The following is an 18,417-nucleotide window of genomic DNA, read 5'->3' as shown; positions in this document are numbered from 1 at the left end:
GTGTGTGTGTGTGTGTGTGTGTATAGCAGAAAAGTTTTTACACCAAGTTCTGTTTATGACTGGCAAATTTGTTTTTGTGTGTATATTGCCCCAGGTCTGGTGTGTATGCTAGTTTTGCTTGTGTGTACAGCATAGCAAAGGTCATGAATGATGTATGTTTGTATTTTCTATTTATGGCTGGCAGATTAGTTTTTTGTGTGTACATATTTACCGCCGATGTGTGTGTGTGTGTGTGTGTGTGTGTGTGTGTGTGTGTGTAGGAGAGAGAGTCATTTCTGTGGAAGTGCATTCACTATTACTCACTCAGCTGGACATAAATTTACCCGCCACACGCACACACATTCTCTCTTACCCTGTTTCTCTGTAGCTCTCTCTTTCTCTCCCTCACACACACACTGAGGCTCTGTCTGGCTGTTGGCTGTGTGTCAGCCACTTGGAGAGCCAAAACAAAGAGGGTTCTTACACACACACATGCACACACACACAAACAGAGCAAGAGAGCGAGAGAAGGAGAAAGGAAAGAGAACCTCTCCGTCCATCTTTGTGCAATTTGGGAGATCTCTAAGGCCTACAAGCTTTGTTCATTCTCGGTTTTTCTGTGTGTGAGGCATTTGTCATGAAGCAAAGTGCGAGGATCAGCACTCATATCACACTACAATCCCAGGATGTCAAATTTTTGTTTCCGTGAACATTTTCGGGGGGCTTTCTTTTGGTACAGATTGAAACTTATATGCTGTGACAATCAGCATCAATAAAGGTAATTCCCGCAACACATAAATATACATCAGTTCCCCACTGTGCCATGAATTATGGTCAGAGAGATGCAGTTGTACATTTAACGGCTGAACTCAAAGGGAGGTCAACTAGCACTCAATCTGAGGTCATGTCGTGTGAAATATCAGATCACAGTTATTCTTATCATACTGCTGCATGATCAAATTTAATTGTGCATTAAAGTGAGTTCAACAACCTAACAGAAGCTCAGTGAACCACACGAACACAAAAACTGATTTATGATAGCTTCTTAACAGAGCTGGTGCATTTTAATCAAATAATACCCAAAAGAATAACTTTTTGCATACTAATCCAATGTCTCTAAATTCAAGAGGTACAATTACAGAAAAATATGAAGAAAACAAATAAGAAATGTCCAGCCTACCTGTTGGAAACAAGTAGTGCTCAACCTGTAGAAAAAAGATCAATGAGATCTGTTTCAGTGTTGTTATTGTCAAACTAAAACTAAAGTATTTAAGTGTTTTTGTGAATGTATATGTATTTATGTATATATTATATTAAATATAATATATACATATGTATATATATAATTAAATATAAATATAAGGGAAAATAAGCTTCTCTTCAGCAAAAACTACTCTTGGGAAAAATAAAGGTATAAAACATTAATCACATTTTTCCATTATGAAAGATTTTTCATGAAAGACAGCTTGAGTTTGGAGGGATTTCAACACTAAATCAGAGCAGTTTGAATGTAGTCAAGCACTAAAAAGAAAGTATTAGCTGAATCTCTTCATCAGAAATTCAAAGCAGAGGCAGTTTTTCATCCAGAACAAGCTCTGCGACTGCAGTCTCACCAAGAGGGGAAAAAACAGACACGAAAGGTCACGTTTACCCAAAGAAAGTAGAGAACAGACAGCTCAGAAACACTCTCTGCTTTGCTGTGAAACATTTTGGAGTTCTTGAGCACTAGTTCTACTCCAGAGGACAATCGCTCTTTCATAGCTCAGTGATTCATTTCAACACCAAACTTTGTCACGGATCGTTCTCTTAAAATTCTTTAGGTGAAATAATATAAAGTAAGTGTGAAGCTCTATAAAATTCAGGTGGCTAGCATAGATAATATGGTCTTGGGAGGATTTGATGATAAATACTGAAAGTTGAAATGTCTAGCTTGTGACCACAGTATGAGACATTGTACTTCTGAAACTCTTGAAGAGACGCGAGTTTCCTGGGTCTTTTCTCAGAAGTCAAATCTGACTAGACTTCTCAAAAATCTACGTTTGTTCTCCTTTTAATGATGTTTTCATGGTGAAACAGTTGGCATATAAAAGTGATTTTCCTTCCTGTTGAACACTAGTTCAGTACAGTAGAGTGAAAATACGCATGTTATTTACAGAAGGGATGAGCTGAAATTGATCCTGCTTGGGTTAAAGAGCAGCTACTGTGGCGAGACATGTGTCAGTATGTCATAGCCCAAGGGTCAGTGATTAACACTGCTGTTATTCCCCAGCGTCCCTCTCTCTGTCTGTCTCTCTGGCATTGGGTGTGGACTGATATGACATTTACCATCTAACTGTTTCTGTTTTATCTCTGTTTATTCAATCAGCAGAGACTCCTGCTTGTGTTTGATTGTCCCTCTGTGTATTTGTGTGTGTGTGTGTGTGTGTGTGTGTGTGTGTGTGCGCACGCACTCTGACCTATTTTAATAAGCATTCCTAAATGTGGCTTTGTGCTGAGCAGACGTTTCTAATTACATACACACATCCTTCTTCACACAAAATATAAACAGTCTCAAATGCGAATATAGACGCTCATGCATTCCCTCACACATACAAAAACACTCTCTGTCCCTCAAAGCATGTGTAGAGACAGAGAGTGTTTTTGTATGTGTGAGGGAATGCATGAGCGTCTATATTCGCATTTGAGACTGTTTATATTTTGTGTGAAGAAGGATGTGTGTATGTAATTAGAAACGTCTGCTCAGCACAAAGCCACATTTAGGAATGCTTATTAAAATAGGTCAGAGTGCGTGCGCACACACACACACACACACACACACACACAAATACACAGAGGGACAATCAAACACAAGCAGGAGTCTCTGCTGATTGAATAAACAGAGATAAAACAGAAACAGTTAGATGGTAAATGTCATATCAGTCCACACCCAATGCCAGAGAGACAGACAGAGAGAGGGACGCTGGGGAATAACAGCAGTGTTAATCACTGACCCTTGGGCTATGACATACTGACACATGTCTCGCCACAGTAGCTGCTCTTTAACCCAAGCAGGATCAATTTCAGCTCATCCCTTCTGTAAATAACATGCGTATTTTCACTCTACTGTACTGAACTAGTGTTCAACAGGAAGGAAAATCACTTTTATATGCCAACTGTTTCACCATGAAAACATCATTAAAAGGAGAACAAACGTAGATTTTTGAGAAGTCTAGTCAGATTTGACTTCTGAGAAAAGACCCAGGAAACTCGCGTCTCTTCAAGAGTTTCAGAAGTACAATGTCTCATACTGTGGTCACAAGCTAGACATTTCAACTTTCAGTATTTATCATCAAATCCTCCCAAGACCATATTATCTATGCTAGCCACCTGAATTTTATAGAGCTTCACACTTACTTTATATTATTTCACCTAAAGAATTTTAAGAGAACGATCCGTGACAAAGTTTGGTGTTGAAATGAATCACTGAGCTATGAAAGAGCGATTGTCCTCTGGAGTAGAACTAGTGCTCAAGAACTCCAAAATGTTTCACAGCAAAGCAGAGAGTGTTTCTGAGCTGTCTGTTCTCTACTTTCTTTGGGTAAACGTGACCTTTCGTGTCTGTTTTTTCCCCTCTTGGTGAGACTGCAGTCGCAGAGCTTGTTCTGGATGAAAAACTGCCTCTGCTTTGAATTTCTGATGAAGAGATTCAGCTAATACTTTCTTTTTAGTGCTTGACTACATTCAAACTGCTCTGATTTAGTGTTGAAATCCCTCCAAACTCAAGCTGTCTTTCATGAAAAATCTTTCATAATGGAAAAATGTGATTAATGTTTTATACCTTTATTTTTCCCAAGAGTAGTTTTTGCTGAAGAGAAGCTTATTTTCCCTTATATTTATATCACAGTAAATTTGCCCGAGTAAAATTTACTCAAATTGAAGAAAATTTTACTCTATCATTTGGTCCCTTTGGTCCCTCTCTGAAAAGAGTAAAAGTTACTCTTTTGATAGAGTTGTTTTTCCAGAGTTCAATTTAGTACTCTATTTTACTCAGTTCAGAGGTAAAAGAAATGGACTCTATTTTACTCAGTTCAGAGGTAAAAGAAATGGACTCTGCGACTTTTTAACTCTGTTCAGAGGAAAGTCAAATTTACTCTACCACAATTTACCTCCCCTCCAGAGTTGTTTATCATCAATTATGAGTGAACTTTAATGAATAACTAACTCTATCCAGAGTTAATCTTCTAAATTACACCCTTCATGTTTTATCCTCAAAAGCCCTAAAATATAAATGAAAAACTTATTTTTCAATCTGAAAATAAAGTCAACAACAAACTGTATACTCATATCTCAATTTTATTTTTCAAGCTCCTATTTAAACAGTATTACATTTAATTCACTTGTGATTATGATCACTTGATGGTTTCAGCATCTATATCATAGGCAGTGTTTTGCAGAAAGCTATACACAATGGTCAATTCCTGACAGTATGAAGTTCTTAAGACAAAGTGAGCTTTGAAAAGCTCATCAACACAGGCCAGTGAATTAGAGGCCTTACAGGGTAGAGCATGTTGGACAATTACAATAAAACAAGACTGGACCCTACTTCTCTTCAGCCCAACAAGCAGATACAGCTGGAGACTCTCCAATGCTATCCAAGTGCCCTTGGATACTGGTAACAGTCTGTGAAAGGATGAAAACACATTTTTACAGTTAAAGTCAAAATACAGCATGGATAAAGATACAGTGATGTCTGTCTTCCACTAAAGTTTCTGTTGTACATACTTCCAACAGATTGTTACCAAATGTGCTAAGTAGAAAATAATAGCACAAGAACAACAATTTAGAGGACAGGTGATCATTAAAGGGATAGTTCTCCCAAAAATGAAAATTCTGTCATTAATTACTCACCCTTATGTCGTTCCAAACCCATAAGACCTTCGTTCCTCTTCGTAACACAAATTAAGATATTTTTCAAGAAATCCAAGAGCTGTCTGACCCTGCATAGACAGCAAGGATGCACGTTCAAGGCCCAGAAATGTAGTAAGGACATTGTTAAATTAGTCCATGTGACATCAGTGGTTTAACCGTAATTTTATGAAGCTACACGAACACTTTTTGTGCGCAAAGAAAACAAATATAACGACTTTATTCAACAATTTCTTCTCCCCCAAGTCACTGTCCTCCACCATTAATGAGAGTATCAGGACGCATGCGCACGCTTTCCTCTGCTCGTAAGCAAGGCGCAGCACATGCATGTTCGATGTCAGCAGCTTCACACGCATGCATCATGGTACTCTCGATAATGGCTGAGGATGCTGACCTGAAGGAGAAGAATTGTTGAATAATCGTTATTTTAGTTTTCTTTGCGCACAAAAAGTATTCTCGTAGCATCGTAAAATTATGGTTGAAACACTGATGTCACATGGACTATTTTAACAATGTCCTTACTTCGTTTCTGGGCCTTGTGGTAGTACCCTTGCTGTCTATGGAGGGTCAGAGTGCTCTCGGATTTCTTCAAAAAATATCTTAATTTGTGCTCCGAAGATGAAAATGAAGGTTTTTTTATGGGTTTGAAACTATTTTTAATGACAATTAAGTAATTAAAGTAATTAATGACAGAATTTTCATTTTTGGGTGAACTATCCCTTTATCTTCGAACATCTGGAGGAAGGAATGATGTAATATTGCAGAGCAGAGATGAGAAATTAGCAATTGACAAGTGTATATAGCTCCAAATATCTTTAATATTTAAGTCATTCTATATAGATGTAATTCAGAGGCAAGACTGGTGATTCTTACTTGGGCAAGACGACGTTCCTCAACTTGATTTTTTCAGGAGGAATTCTAATTAACATTGCTAGGTCATCAGACGCTGACGTGCCCTCGGTATCTCCTAAAGTTTAAAGAATCTTCAATATAAACCATATCAATGGTCTGATTATCTGTTATTTTGCTCCCACTCTACTGACACATTTTACTCTGTACACTCAAAATAGAGTAAAAACAACTATTTTTGAGGAAAAAAATATTAACTCTGGAAAAACAACTCTGCCATTTTTCCTGTGTACAACTTTATCTCAAAATTAGGTGAGATTTATTTCATTTTGAGAACAACTTTCAAATTAACTTACATTAATTGGATATTACATACACTGGCGTTCAAAAGTTTGGGATCAGTACGATTTTTAATGTTTTTTAAAGAAGTTTCTAATGCTATTCATATTCAAAATAGAAATTTTGTGTTACAATATACATTACTATTAAAACGTTTGGGCTCAGTAATTGTTTTATTTAGAAATCGCATCATATGACCCCTTTAAATGGATAAAAATTAGGGGTGGGAATCGCAGGGTACCTCACGATACGATATGAATCACGATACATGGCTCACGATACGATAATATCACGATACATCGATTCTGCGATAATCGATATATTGCTAGACAATTCTAAAATTATATTTAATAAACCAACACATTTAACTGCTTATCAACTTTATATATAGCCTATATACTGTATAAACCTGGTACATTTCAAAATTTACCTGGAGTGCTTTCTCAACCTTTCCTCTCCACTCATCATAAAAACGGAGCCCCGGACATGACATGCAGGGAAAAAAAGCCGTTCACATCACGTCTTTTGTGCACTCAGGTTCGTTATTTCAAATGTAGACGTGCGCCAAGTACACACTACACACTTCTGTGCTGCATTACGGCTCTGACGAGGTTTTGTCGTCCATGCCATAGGTGCAGATTTATGTTTCTGTTGGTCGGTGCCCACTGCACAACGCACACTTGCAATATCTGAGAGAGAGAGAGCATCCAGTTTTGTTGACATAAAACTGGACTCGCCGGCGGAGCTCTCTCTCACTCAAATGAGGGAAATCCATCTGCGATCCGAGCGGAGAGGTTAGGCTACTCATGGACTGAATACGCGCTCTGCAATAATAACGTGATCGGTGCCTATGGTCCACGCCGATAGCTGTTCCGGGGCAGTTTTTTAGTTCTCATTTCCATAAACATATATATATAGCAGTAGAGCTAATACAGTGGCTGGAAATCTGTTTATCCTTCGGTTCCTCGTGCTTCCCCATCTTCATAGAGAACGCGGTTCATGGTTGCTCAGAGCATTTTGGAAAGAAGGTGGAAATGGCGCGGCCAGGATTTCCATGCATTTTTTAGATGCTGGGAGCAGGGAAATCTATATAGAGCACCTTATTGTAGTAATGTATTGTAGTAAAATATCGATATTTGGCGCCAGATATCGATTCTCGTATCGCATGGAGAAGGACAACGATATATTGCCATATCGATATATTGTCCCACCCCTAATAAAAAGTTAAGATTTAGAAAAGATTTCTATTTTGAATAAATGCTGTTCTTTTGAACTTTTTATTTATCAAAGAAAAAGTATCACAGGTTCCAAAAAGAAATTAAGCAGCACAACTGTTTCAACACTGATAATAAATCAGCATATTAGAATGATTTCTGAAGGGTCATGTGACACTGAAGACTGGAGTAACGATGCTGAAAATTCAGCGCTGCATCACAGAAATAAATGATATTTCAAAGTATATTAAAAAAGGAAACCAATATTAGAAATTGCAATAATATTTCACAATATTACTGATTTTCTGTATTTTTGATCAAATAAATACAGCCTTGATGAGCATCCATAGACTCCATTAAAAACATTCAAAATCTTACTGATCCCAAAATTTTGAATGGCAGTGTATAACTTGGTAGTAGAACATTAAGTGTTGCACATTTTTATCACATTCTCCACCATTCATTTGTGTTGTCTGTTACATAGGGACTACTGAACAGACATCTAGATGTTTATTTTAAAGCGCAAAGTATTCAAAATGTATAAATAAAGCTCCATAAAAAACTTTGCTTGCATTTTTACAACTCCATGTTGTAAGTGTGACCCATCAGGTCATCAAAAGTTGTGCACATGTTTGCGGTCTTCACACTTACTTGTGAGGGGTACGTTTAGGGTTGGGGGTAGAAAATATCAGTAGCTCACTATAAAATGACAGAAGTCAATGGAAACTTCTCAGCATGAGAGGAAATGGTGTGCGAGTTATTAAACAGACATGCATGGACTGAAGATGGAGTGAATCTCATTTAAGTTTATGATTAGAGTAAGATTGGACTTCGTTTTATGGCTAACGGGGCTAGCCTTTGTGCTAGCATACTCCAGACAAAGTTTTATTCTTGCATGGACACCTTACATAATGCATTAATGATTTTCATAGTGATCGGCTGATTAGGATTTTTAATAGCCAACTCTGATATCTGCACTGGAGGATGGACGAAGGACAATATGATGGCAATATATGCTGCTATATTCTTATATTTAAATTATTAATAGTAAATGAGACCTACTTAAAATAGCTAAAGAAATATTTGGAACATATTTATTATTATAATGTTGATGATTTTCTAACTGAAATGACTACCACTTCTTTTATAACAAGCCAATGACAAGTTAACAGTCACAAAATGGTTAAATATCAGCCTGGTCAATCACTTCACCTTGGATTCTTTTATGTAGGCCTATAGTATTTTGAATTAGTCTATTCATTAATATTTAGTTGCAGGGTTGTATTAGTTCATCTGTTAGTGTTTGCATGTATTAAATGCGTTTACTGTGCCCAGATCTATGTCACAGTCGATATGCTGTTTCTGCAAAAGAATATTTGTCCTTTCTCTGTCTGCCTCACTGACAGAGCAGAGTCTCAAACCACAGTGCGGTAAACGTGTGCAACTGTGTGCAGTGTGTGTGACAGAGTGTATGTGAGTGCACTGCACACAGTACAGTGTCTAAAAATAGCTCACACGCGTTCTGTTTGTCCCCTTACCCTCCAGCTCATGGTTTATGAGTCACACACACACATACATAGTCAGACTGGCACACAGTACTTCTGAATTGAGGTTTTGGATGACTGATGTTTGGCTGAAGTCATCACATGCATCAGGCCTCTGCAAAAGCACACACATACTTGTTTTTCTATCTTGTTGGGGACTTTCCTTTTTTTATATCGAGCTAATGATATTTTCTATTCCATTGGACATAAACCTAACCCCAGCCTTTTTGCATTTTCATTAGGACATTATTTATGTTTATTAAGTTGTTTTGCATGCTGGCTAGGCATTTGGTCCAAACAATGTAGGCCAAACCTGACCCACACACACATACAGTATACACATCCCATAACACCGTGGCTGCATGTAGATTAGGTTTCACTTCAGGATACCTCAGAGACATGAAAATTGTTGTTGCATAATACACATCGACTTACATGAGCTCACACACACACACACACACACACACATGAAACAGGCAGCCAGACATGGAAACTTTGAGTGTGCTGGCCTAGTATTTATATAAATAGAAACCATGCATAGAGAATATGACTTGATCAATGAAAGAATAACTAAATTCTCACAAGATATTGGCTCACACACATGCACATTGGTCAGTCCAACAGTGTGCAGGGTTTGACATGCTTACTGTATGGTACTGTATGTATGTAATTCACCAGCTAACCACTACATAGCGGATAGGTCGATGACATGACATTTTTAATTACGTTGTCAATTTCTGATTTAAAATTCATTTTAAGTTTGGTTGAGTCACAGTGATGCATCTGATATCATAATGGAAAAAAAGCTACATTAAAGAAAAATACCATTAAAATATTGATCAAAAGTTTGCCGTTAGTAAGATTTTAGAATGTTTTTGAAAGAAATCTCTTATGCTCACAAAGGGTGCATTTATTTATTAAAAACAGTAAAACTAGTAATTTTGTGAAATATTATTACAGATTAAAGTGACTGATTTCTATTTTAATATATATCAAAGTGTAATTTATTCAGCTAAATTTTCAGCAGCTATTTCAGGGTTACATGATCATTCTAATTTATGCAGATTTTTAAAAAAAAAAAAAAAAACCCGGAATAAAACGTATTATTTAAACAAAAGTCCAGTGGTCAAATGGACAAGCATATAAAAGATAAAATGGGAAATTCTGTCATAGGAAGGACCTCATGCCTGCAGGCCCTCAAGACTGTGTGTCAAGGTCAATAGCTCTTGAAATATCACTAATCCTATTTTTGTAAAAAAAAATAATGTGGTGCGACTCCCCAAAATGAAATTTATGAGTCACTTATGATGTTTGTAAAGAATACATTTTAACTTAAATTTTTTTTAACAATAATGTTTTGAATGAACAGTCACATGAGTTCAAGAGTGTCTGGTCTTGAAAAGTTTGTGATGAAGTCTTCTGATGAAGTGTTGAGACTGACTGGTTGTGATATTTGTTTTACAGAGATTCCGGCCTCTGATTGGTCAGTCATGCATAGGAGGCTGGACAGTGGTGGAGTTCATCTCTGACAGACAGCTGGAGTTCTACACAGAACAGGAGGAGCTCCAGCCATTCGAGGTGTGTGCGCAAGTTGTTTTTATTCAGATTCATGTGTGTGTGGGTGGTTTGTTGTTGCATTTGTGTAACTATGTATGATTGACATTCATTAAATTACAGTGTGATGAAATTATAGTCCACTGCATATAAAAATTTTGTTAAAATGTAGAAAGTTTAGAAAGAAGTTTTCTTCTTGGGTCAAGTCATTACTGGAATTCTGTGAGCTGTTGATCTTTTTAGACGTTAAAATTGTTTTATGACATGAATGAAACATTCATAAAGTATCAGTATAAAAACCTTAAATATAATGAATAAGAGCAAACTGATATTTGCATTGACTGCTATATTTTAAAACATGAAATAATTCATTTAGCCTTTTCTCATGTCTCTTTACTGTCTATGTGAATTTACTGTGAATTTTATTTACTGTCAACACCACCATATTTAATAAACCTCCATGCTCAGTCTCTCTCTGTTGCTCTAGGCGTTACATTTTTTGCTGAAGATATGATTTGTGTCATTGCTTTCTCAGACCTCCTCGTAAAAGTGTGATGTATGATGGCATTTCCCAGTCATTACTGGTTTAATTAGTCTGTGTTTGTAGCGCCGGTTAGCGTTTGTGAAAGCGCCTTTAGGAGTGTATGTCCCAGACAGTCTGTTTAATTGCATATTACCATTTCATCCTATGGCAATGAAAAAATAATGTGATAAAACTTGTTAAATAATGAGATTTATATTCACTAAACGGATGTAAGTCAATTTAAATGTAGCTTTGCAGGGGAAACACTGTTGGAAAATAGCATTACGATGTAAACACAGGAATGTAGATTTCTATAATAATATTCCTATATGAACTACAAACTCTAACAGAGCAGACAGCACAGTACTGAAAGTAAGGCTTTTCATCTAATAGTTTTTAGAGGATGTTTATAGAATATTGTCAGTATTTTTGTAGGGTTTATGGAGTATGTTCTGTGTGTTCAGATTATGTTCTGTAGTGTACAGTAACATTCAAAAGTTTACGGTTGATAAGATTTTTAAATCTTATGCTCACCAAGACTGCATTTATTTGATTAAAAATAGTCAATTTTAATATATTTTACAATGTAATTTATTGCTGTGATGCAAATCTGAATTTTCAGCAGTCATTACTCCAGTCTTGAGTGTTACATGATCCTTCAGAAAAAAATTCAAATATGCTGATTTGGTGCTCAAGAAACATTTCTTGTTATTTCTTACTACTACGCAGTTGAAAACATTTGTGCTGCTTAATATTTTTGTGGAAACCAAAAGAACAGCATTTATTGGAAATAATTTTTGTAACAATGTGAACGTCTTTACTGTCAGTTTTGATTAATTTAGTATATCCTTGCTGAATTAACTGAATTTCTTTCAAAAAACTTTTTTTTACTGACCCCAAACTTTTAACAGGTGATGTACATGTACAATTAATGTATAGCATTAGTAATTTAGCAGAAATAATGAGGCCATCAATGTACAGCTGCCTGGGGTTGAGAAATGAGAATCGCATGAGAAAAGTGATGTTTTTAACGCTAAAAATACTTTTTGCATGTCAAAGTAAATCTACTGCATGGCATGTAAAATATGTTTTTTAAGTCAAAGCAAATTTATTCAGATCTAAATATATATTGAGCATGTTGGTTAGTTGCTAGTGTAAAAAAATAATAATATTATTATTTTATTTTATTTTATTTTGGGGGGGGAGGGGCTGAAGAATAATCATTAAATGAGGCATTTAAAATACTGTCACACTGGTTTAATTGAAAGAATCTGAGGGGTCACTGGAAAAGGGAAACCCACCATTGGAAAAAACATGATTAAGTATTTTTCCCACAAAATTATATATAGAAGCTACATCAGCTTTGCAAAGTTTGGGGAAGAGCAAAGAAAGAGCAACATTTCATATTTTCCTGAAACCTTAATGGTTAGAACATGGAATAATAATTTCTTAGTTTGCACAGTCCAGGGTGTGCTGAAGGGGTTAAATATATTTTGTAGTGTGTAATGTATGTTAGTTTAAGAGTGTTTTAGAGCTTATTCTCACAGTGAATTCGGCAGTGTGTGAGTGTGTGTTTTTGTAAGGGGTGTGTAATTAGCCGTAGACACATGCTCCTCACTCTTTACATACTCCTCCAGGCTGTGTTTGTTTATCATAATCACATGGCACAATCATATAATTTAGTGCAGGAGAAGACACTATGACACACAGGACTGTAGCCCTCTGCGTAAAACTGTTTACATTCACTGTGAGCTGTGGAGAAACACACACACACCCCACTGCATCATTTCATCACTCCCGGTCTCTGATGCCTGTGGATAGATGATAAAAGAGAGACCCCCTCTCTTTCATCTGAGTGTGTGTGTGGAGAGGGAACTGAGGCTATGAGAAAGAAACACAAGGCAGAGGGAGGGGAAGCATTAGAGAGAGAGAGTGTCTAGATAAAGCACTGGCACATGACACTGATGTGTTCTGAATGCTGCAGTTCTGTAAATTCTGTGAGGAACAGCCTCTAAACCACAACCCATCTCTACTCTGATCCCACGTTCTGTTCTGTTCTGTTCTGTTCTACTCTACTCTTCTCTTTTCTGTTCTGTTCTGTTCTGTTCTGTTCTATTCTATTATATTCTACTCTACTCTGTTCTGTTCTGTTCTATTCTACTATACTCTGTTCTGTTCTACTCTACTGTCAGACTCTGTTCCATGTTTTGTCTGTGTCTTGCTCCCCAGGTGTTCCTTTCCCATGTTTAATTTGTCCCAGGTGTTCCCCATGATGGTTCATGGATCCCAGGTGTGTCTCGTCATCCCCTCCTCCTGTGTGTATTTAAAGTGTTCCCAGTCCCTAGTTCTCTGTCCGCTGTTGTACGTCTTCGTGGAAGCTCTTCCTGTGTTCGTCTCCCTTGGTTCCTTGGTGGTTTATGCAAATAAAGTCCTGTCAACATATTCTCCAGTGTCTCCTCGTCCCTCGTGTGTGTGTGCAACGTGACATCTACTCTGTTCTATTCTGTTTATTCTACTGTACTTTACTCTGTTCTATTCAATTCCATTCTAAATCTGTGAAACTGCACTTTTTTCTGGTATGTACCTTTGTACCATTTATGCTGTTTTCTGCTTTATTCTATTCTGTTCTTCTGTATTGTATGTTAATTCTACTCTTACTCAGTTACGTTTTATTTTGTATGTTGTTATTGCCCTCTTTTGCACTCATTTATTCTGTTTTCTACTCTATTCTGTTCAGTTCTTCTCCATTCTATCTATTCTGCTTTACTCCAATCTGCTCTGTTATTTTTATTCTGTTCTGCTCTTTTTAATTCTACTGTACTCCACTGTTATATTCTACTCTGTTATTTTCTTGCCCACTTTTTGCTATTTTATTGTTGCACTCTATTATATTTTAATGTACTCCACTCTGCTAAACTCTATTTTATGCTACTCTATATTATTATATTTTATTGTTCTCCGTTCTACCATGCTTATACTACACTGTATTGTTTTCCATTCTATTGCACTTAACACTTTTCTGTTTTTCTATTGTTCTCCACTTTCCCTTTTTTAATATATTTTTTTACTATTCTGTTCTAATACACTATTTTATTCTGTACTCTTTTATTCTGTTCAACTATACTGTACTTCTGTTCTGTTCCTTTTTACTGTACTCCACTCTTTTCACTTCCACTCTTGTTCAGTGCTGTTGTAATTCAATCTATTCTATTCTACTTTATTATATTATTCTATTATATTCTATTCTACTTCACATTATCTATTGTTTTACCCCACTTTGCTCTACCCTTTCATTGTTCTATTCTATTCTATTCCACTGTACTTGACAGTACTCTGTTTTATTCTGTTCTGTTTGTGCTACATTCTGTTCTGTTAAATTCTGTGCTACACTCTACTCTGTCCCATTCTAATCTACTGGACTCAACTCCGTTATTTTCCACTTTTAATCTGTTCTTCTCTGTACTATTCAATGCTGCTGTATTCTACTCTGTTCTACTTTATTCTATTGTAATACACTCAACTATTCTATTCTGTTCCCTTTATGTTCAACTTTACTCTGTGCTCTACTTACTATAATGTGTTTCTCTCCACTGATCTATTACCCACAACTCTGAATGTTGAGCTCTGAGACGTGAGTGAATTACAGAGCAGCCTGAGAGAGAAGGACAGAGACAGAAAGAGATAAAGGTGGAGAGAAAGTGTGAGAGAGATTTATCAGGGAAAATGGAGCATGGACAGAGGACTGTGTGTATTTATTGCTGTTTCCTTGACAACTCAAAGCTGTGTTTTTACTTAGCACATGTTAAGGGGCCAGTGGAGGGTGCGTGTGTGTGTGTGTGTTTGTGTGTGTGTGTGTGTGTGTGTGTAGAGGGAAGGGTTAAGCACTGTTGACCTGTTCAGCTGAAATGGGAACAGTGCAGCTGTCTTTAGGAAGCTCCAAACAGTGTGTTTGCCTGCGTGAGTGAGTGTGTGTTCTTGTGTATGACAGAGATAGACTGAAGTAAGTGAGAGAAAAGGGAGAGGTTTACTGAAGGGAAAAGCAGGCAGAGTGGTTTCCATTAGGCTCTGTGGAACACATTCAACAGAACAAACTGAGACAGACTCAATCCAGAAGAACTGTGGCAACGTCTCCAAGATGCTTCAAGAGACCTGACGCAATACAGCAAAAGATAGAAATAACTGACTTAAAACCATTTTTAGCTGATGAAAATAGTAGTTTTCTAATAATTTTGCCCATATATATAGAGGTACATCTAAAAAAATTAGAATATCGTGAAAAAGGTCAATATTTTTTGTCACTCATTTTGACACCTATAAGGAGGTTGAAAAGTATGAAAAAATCATAATAGAAAGGTAGTAAAAAGTTTTTAAGGTGGTTTTATTGTTAGTTTGACTAAGAAAGAGGAATTTGTCCAAAATTATATGTATTTTTATAAATATGACCAAAGAACATAAAAGTGCCCATAGTCTAAGAATCACCCATATACACAGTGCCCTCTATAAGTATAAGTAAGTAGTTTGCTGTGGAGTCAAGAAATCTGTAAATATGATTAAAAGATAAATATGAGACAAAATTACAGAATGTCACATTTTATTATTAGGTGTTTCAACACATAAATGTTTTACCAGCTAAGAAGATCAGTACTTTTAGAGTTCATCCCACTATCTGATGTGAGCATAAGTATTGGAACAGTTGCTTCACAGGTCTTTCTGAGTGATCAGCTGTATCCTGTTGCATTAATTGTTCAGATATTAAAAGCAGGGAATGTGTCATATCAGTTATATCCATTGCTTTTGCATTCTGAGTCTTACATTCGATGATGACACGCACAAACCAGGATGAAGACGAGGAGGCTGATTTTGAGAGAAAAGCAAGCAATTTGGATGCTAAAAGAAAAGAGGAAGTCAATTAGAGCTATAGCAAAAACAAAGGGCATGGAGAAATCAACAGTTTGGAGACCACCGGCGACATCAGCAACCAAGAACGACCTGATCGGCTGAGAAAAACAACAGCAGTTGATGACAGGCAAATCATAAAAGCTGTGAAAAAGAACCCTAAAATACGTGTCTGTAAAATCACCAACAACCTCCAAAAAGCTGGGGTGATGTTCTTTGACATCTTTTGACTTTGACACAGAGTTACAGAGGCTACACAGCAAGATTAGAGTTTGCAAAAGTCAGTAGAGTTTTGATAACCAACAAAATCCAGAAAGCTGGGGAGATGCTTTGACAATCTACTGTCTGCAGGAGACTTTGACACAGAATTACAGAGGCTACACAGCAAGATGCAAACAAAACACACTGCCAGTTCAGTCAAGGAGTTTATCAGGGCAAAAAAATGTAAAGTCTTAGATTGCCCAAGTCAATCTCCAGATTTAAATCTGATTGAACATGAATTTCACCAGCTGAAGAGGAGACTCCCCAAAACAAGCAACAGTTGGAATTGGCTGCATTAAAGGCTGGTAAAAGCATTTCAAAGGATAAGACCAAGAGTCTGGTGCTCTGATTGCAGGCAAGGGATCTGCAACTAAATAATAGCTTTTAATCTATGCCTTATAGTTCAACTGTTCCAATACTTATGCTCACATCAGATAGTGGGATGAACTCTAAAGTGCTGTCCTTTTTATTTGGTAAAACATTTATGTGTTGAAACAACTAATAATAAAATGTGACATTCTGTAGTTTTGTCTCATATTCATCTTTTAATCATATTTGCAAATGTCTTGACTCAACAGCAAACAGCAATTTTGTCTTTACTGTTCCAATACTTATGGAGGGCACTGTATGCATATGTATATGTATATGTGGTGGCCAAAATTATTAGAACACTAGTATTTTCATACGTATACATATTTTCATAAATATAATATATTTTCATACATATAATTTTTATTTTATATATATATATATATACTCTTATTTCTCTTACTTTACTGTACTCCACTCTACTGGATATTGCACTCTTCTATTGTTTTATTCTTTATTCTACTGTGCTGCACTTTCCCATGTTTATTCTATTATCTTTTAGTATTCTATTCTATTTGACTATATTCTATGCTATACTTTATGCTGTATGTTCTATTCTGTTCTACTGTCCTGTTCTGTTCTGTTATACTCAACTCAATGTTCAATGCTGTTGTATTCCACTCTTCTCTGTTGATTATTGATTCAACTTTTATCCAACTGTACTGATCCAACTTTCACTTATCAATCATAACTAATTATTGAATATTGGTATTAGCCACATTTTCAGTATGGGTGCATCAGTAGTTTGTTCATTGGGATTTGATGAGTTGGATGTTGAATTATCATGTTGTTAGCAAATATTTGTAATAAAATGTAAAAATGAATTTATATAACTTGTTTTATTTATATAACACATATGTCATGTAGTGTTCATATGGTAATATGGATGACAACATGATCCTCTCATTCAGTTTAAGTTAAAGTTTGTAATTTCTGTGCCACTTGTGTCAACAATTATGACCAAAAATATGATTTTAAAACCAGTTTCTTCTTCAACACTTCCTCAGTCTGCTATATTGGTCAGGGAATCAGGCAGTTTCACCCCAAAATCACACCAGTGGCTGAACTGCTGTGTCAGTAAAGCATAGGAGGAAGTGTTTTAACAGAAAAAAATCGCTGTCTTCAGCTTTAAATTACGTTTAGTGAAATCTGTGATCTGCTTTGTATATATTTCTTTTCATCTGTCAGTGATATACTACAGGTTTTCTTATTTAAGTGGTAAGAGCGCCTCTCTCTCTGTCTCTGATCCAGCACTTGTAGGTCTTCTCTTACTGAAGGACAGGTCTTCAGACTCCTGCATTGATTTTTATGAGCACTCTTTCTGTGTGTCAGTCTGCGACTCTATCCTTCCTCTCTCACTCACTCCTTATCTCATCTACTTCATCACCCTCCCTCTACACCTCTCTCTCTCTCTCTCTCTCTGTCCCTCGCAATCAAGCCTTTCTGTCTCACATCTCTCAAACATGCACATCTCCCTCTCTTTATCCGTGAGACAGAAAGGGCCAAGCATCAAAGCAGCTAAAGGGGAAGTGGACCTAACTTTTCAAACTGAGAAACAAATACATTTACGTTGTTATTGAACATACATTGAATCATGCACACAATCGTTCAATTGACATAGGAAGCCTTACCTAAATAGGGACAAAATAATTGTAGATGGACTATTTTTTTCTTTTTTTATTATATTATTATTATTTACTTTATTTTTAATATGTTCTCTTTTTTTTCAATGACTGTTGAAATGCTTGTGTTTCAGTCTGACCTTCTCATGCTCTGTGTGTGTGTGTGTGTGTGTGGCTGTTCTCACCGGAGGAAGGATCACGAGCTTGTTTGTTCTCTTCATGCTCTCTCCAGCTATGATTTTTCTCTGTACATACGTAAACACAAGCTGCTACAAACATACTAGCTCATCCTTTTCAATAATCTGTCTGTTTTTCCCCCCTTCTTCTTTCTGTTTCTCCCCCTCTCTCTCTCTCCATCCTCC

At 36.5% G+C, this 18,417-nt stretch overlaps 1 protein-coding gene and 1 long non-coding RNA gene across 3 annotated transcripts in view; one reads left to right on the top strand and one right to left on the bottom strand.

Moving 5' to 3' along the window:
• The window catches only part of jmjd1ca (jumonji domain containing 1Ca), a 76,384-nt gene that overhangs the window by 26,156 nt on the left and 31,811 nt on the right, over positions 1-18,417 (top strand). For both annotated transcript variants that reach the window (XM_016455019.1, XM_016455018.1), the window contains exon 3: positions 10,295-10,408. In XM_016455019.1, coding sequence (XP_016310505.1) covers positions 10,295-10,408 — 114 coding nt within the window. The remainder of the gene's footprint in view (positions 1-10,294; positions 10,409-18,417) is intronic.
• The window catches only part of LOC107664457 (uncharacterized), a 17,322-nt gene continuing 6,763 nt past the window's right edge, over positions 7,859-18,417 (bottom strand). Inside the window, exons 2-3 of the long non-coding RNA XR_001631456.1 lie at positions 13,475-13,480; positions 7,859-7,868 (exon numbers count right to left, since the gene is read on the bottom strand). This is a non-coding gene — a long non-coding RNA (uncharacterized LOC107664457). The remainder of the gene's footprint in view (positions 7,869-13,474; positions 13,481-18,417) is intronic.

Source organism: Sinocyclocheilus anshuiensis, unplaced genomic scaffold (assembly GCF_001515605.1).
Source record: "Sinocyclocheilus anshuiensis isolate Anshui unplaced genomic scaffold, SAMN03320099.WGS_v1.1 scaffold167, whole genome shotgun sequence".
In the NCBI taxonomy this organism is placed as follows: Eukaryota; Metazoa; Chordata; class Actinopteri; order Cypriniformes; family Cyprinidae; genus Sinocyclocheilus; species Sinocyclocheilus anshuiensis.
This window is presented reverse-complemented; position numbering and strand designations above follow the sequence as displayed.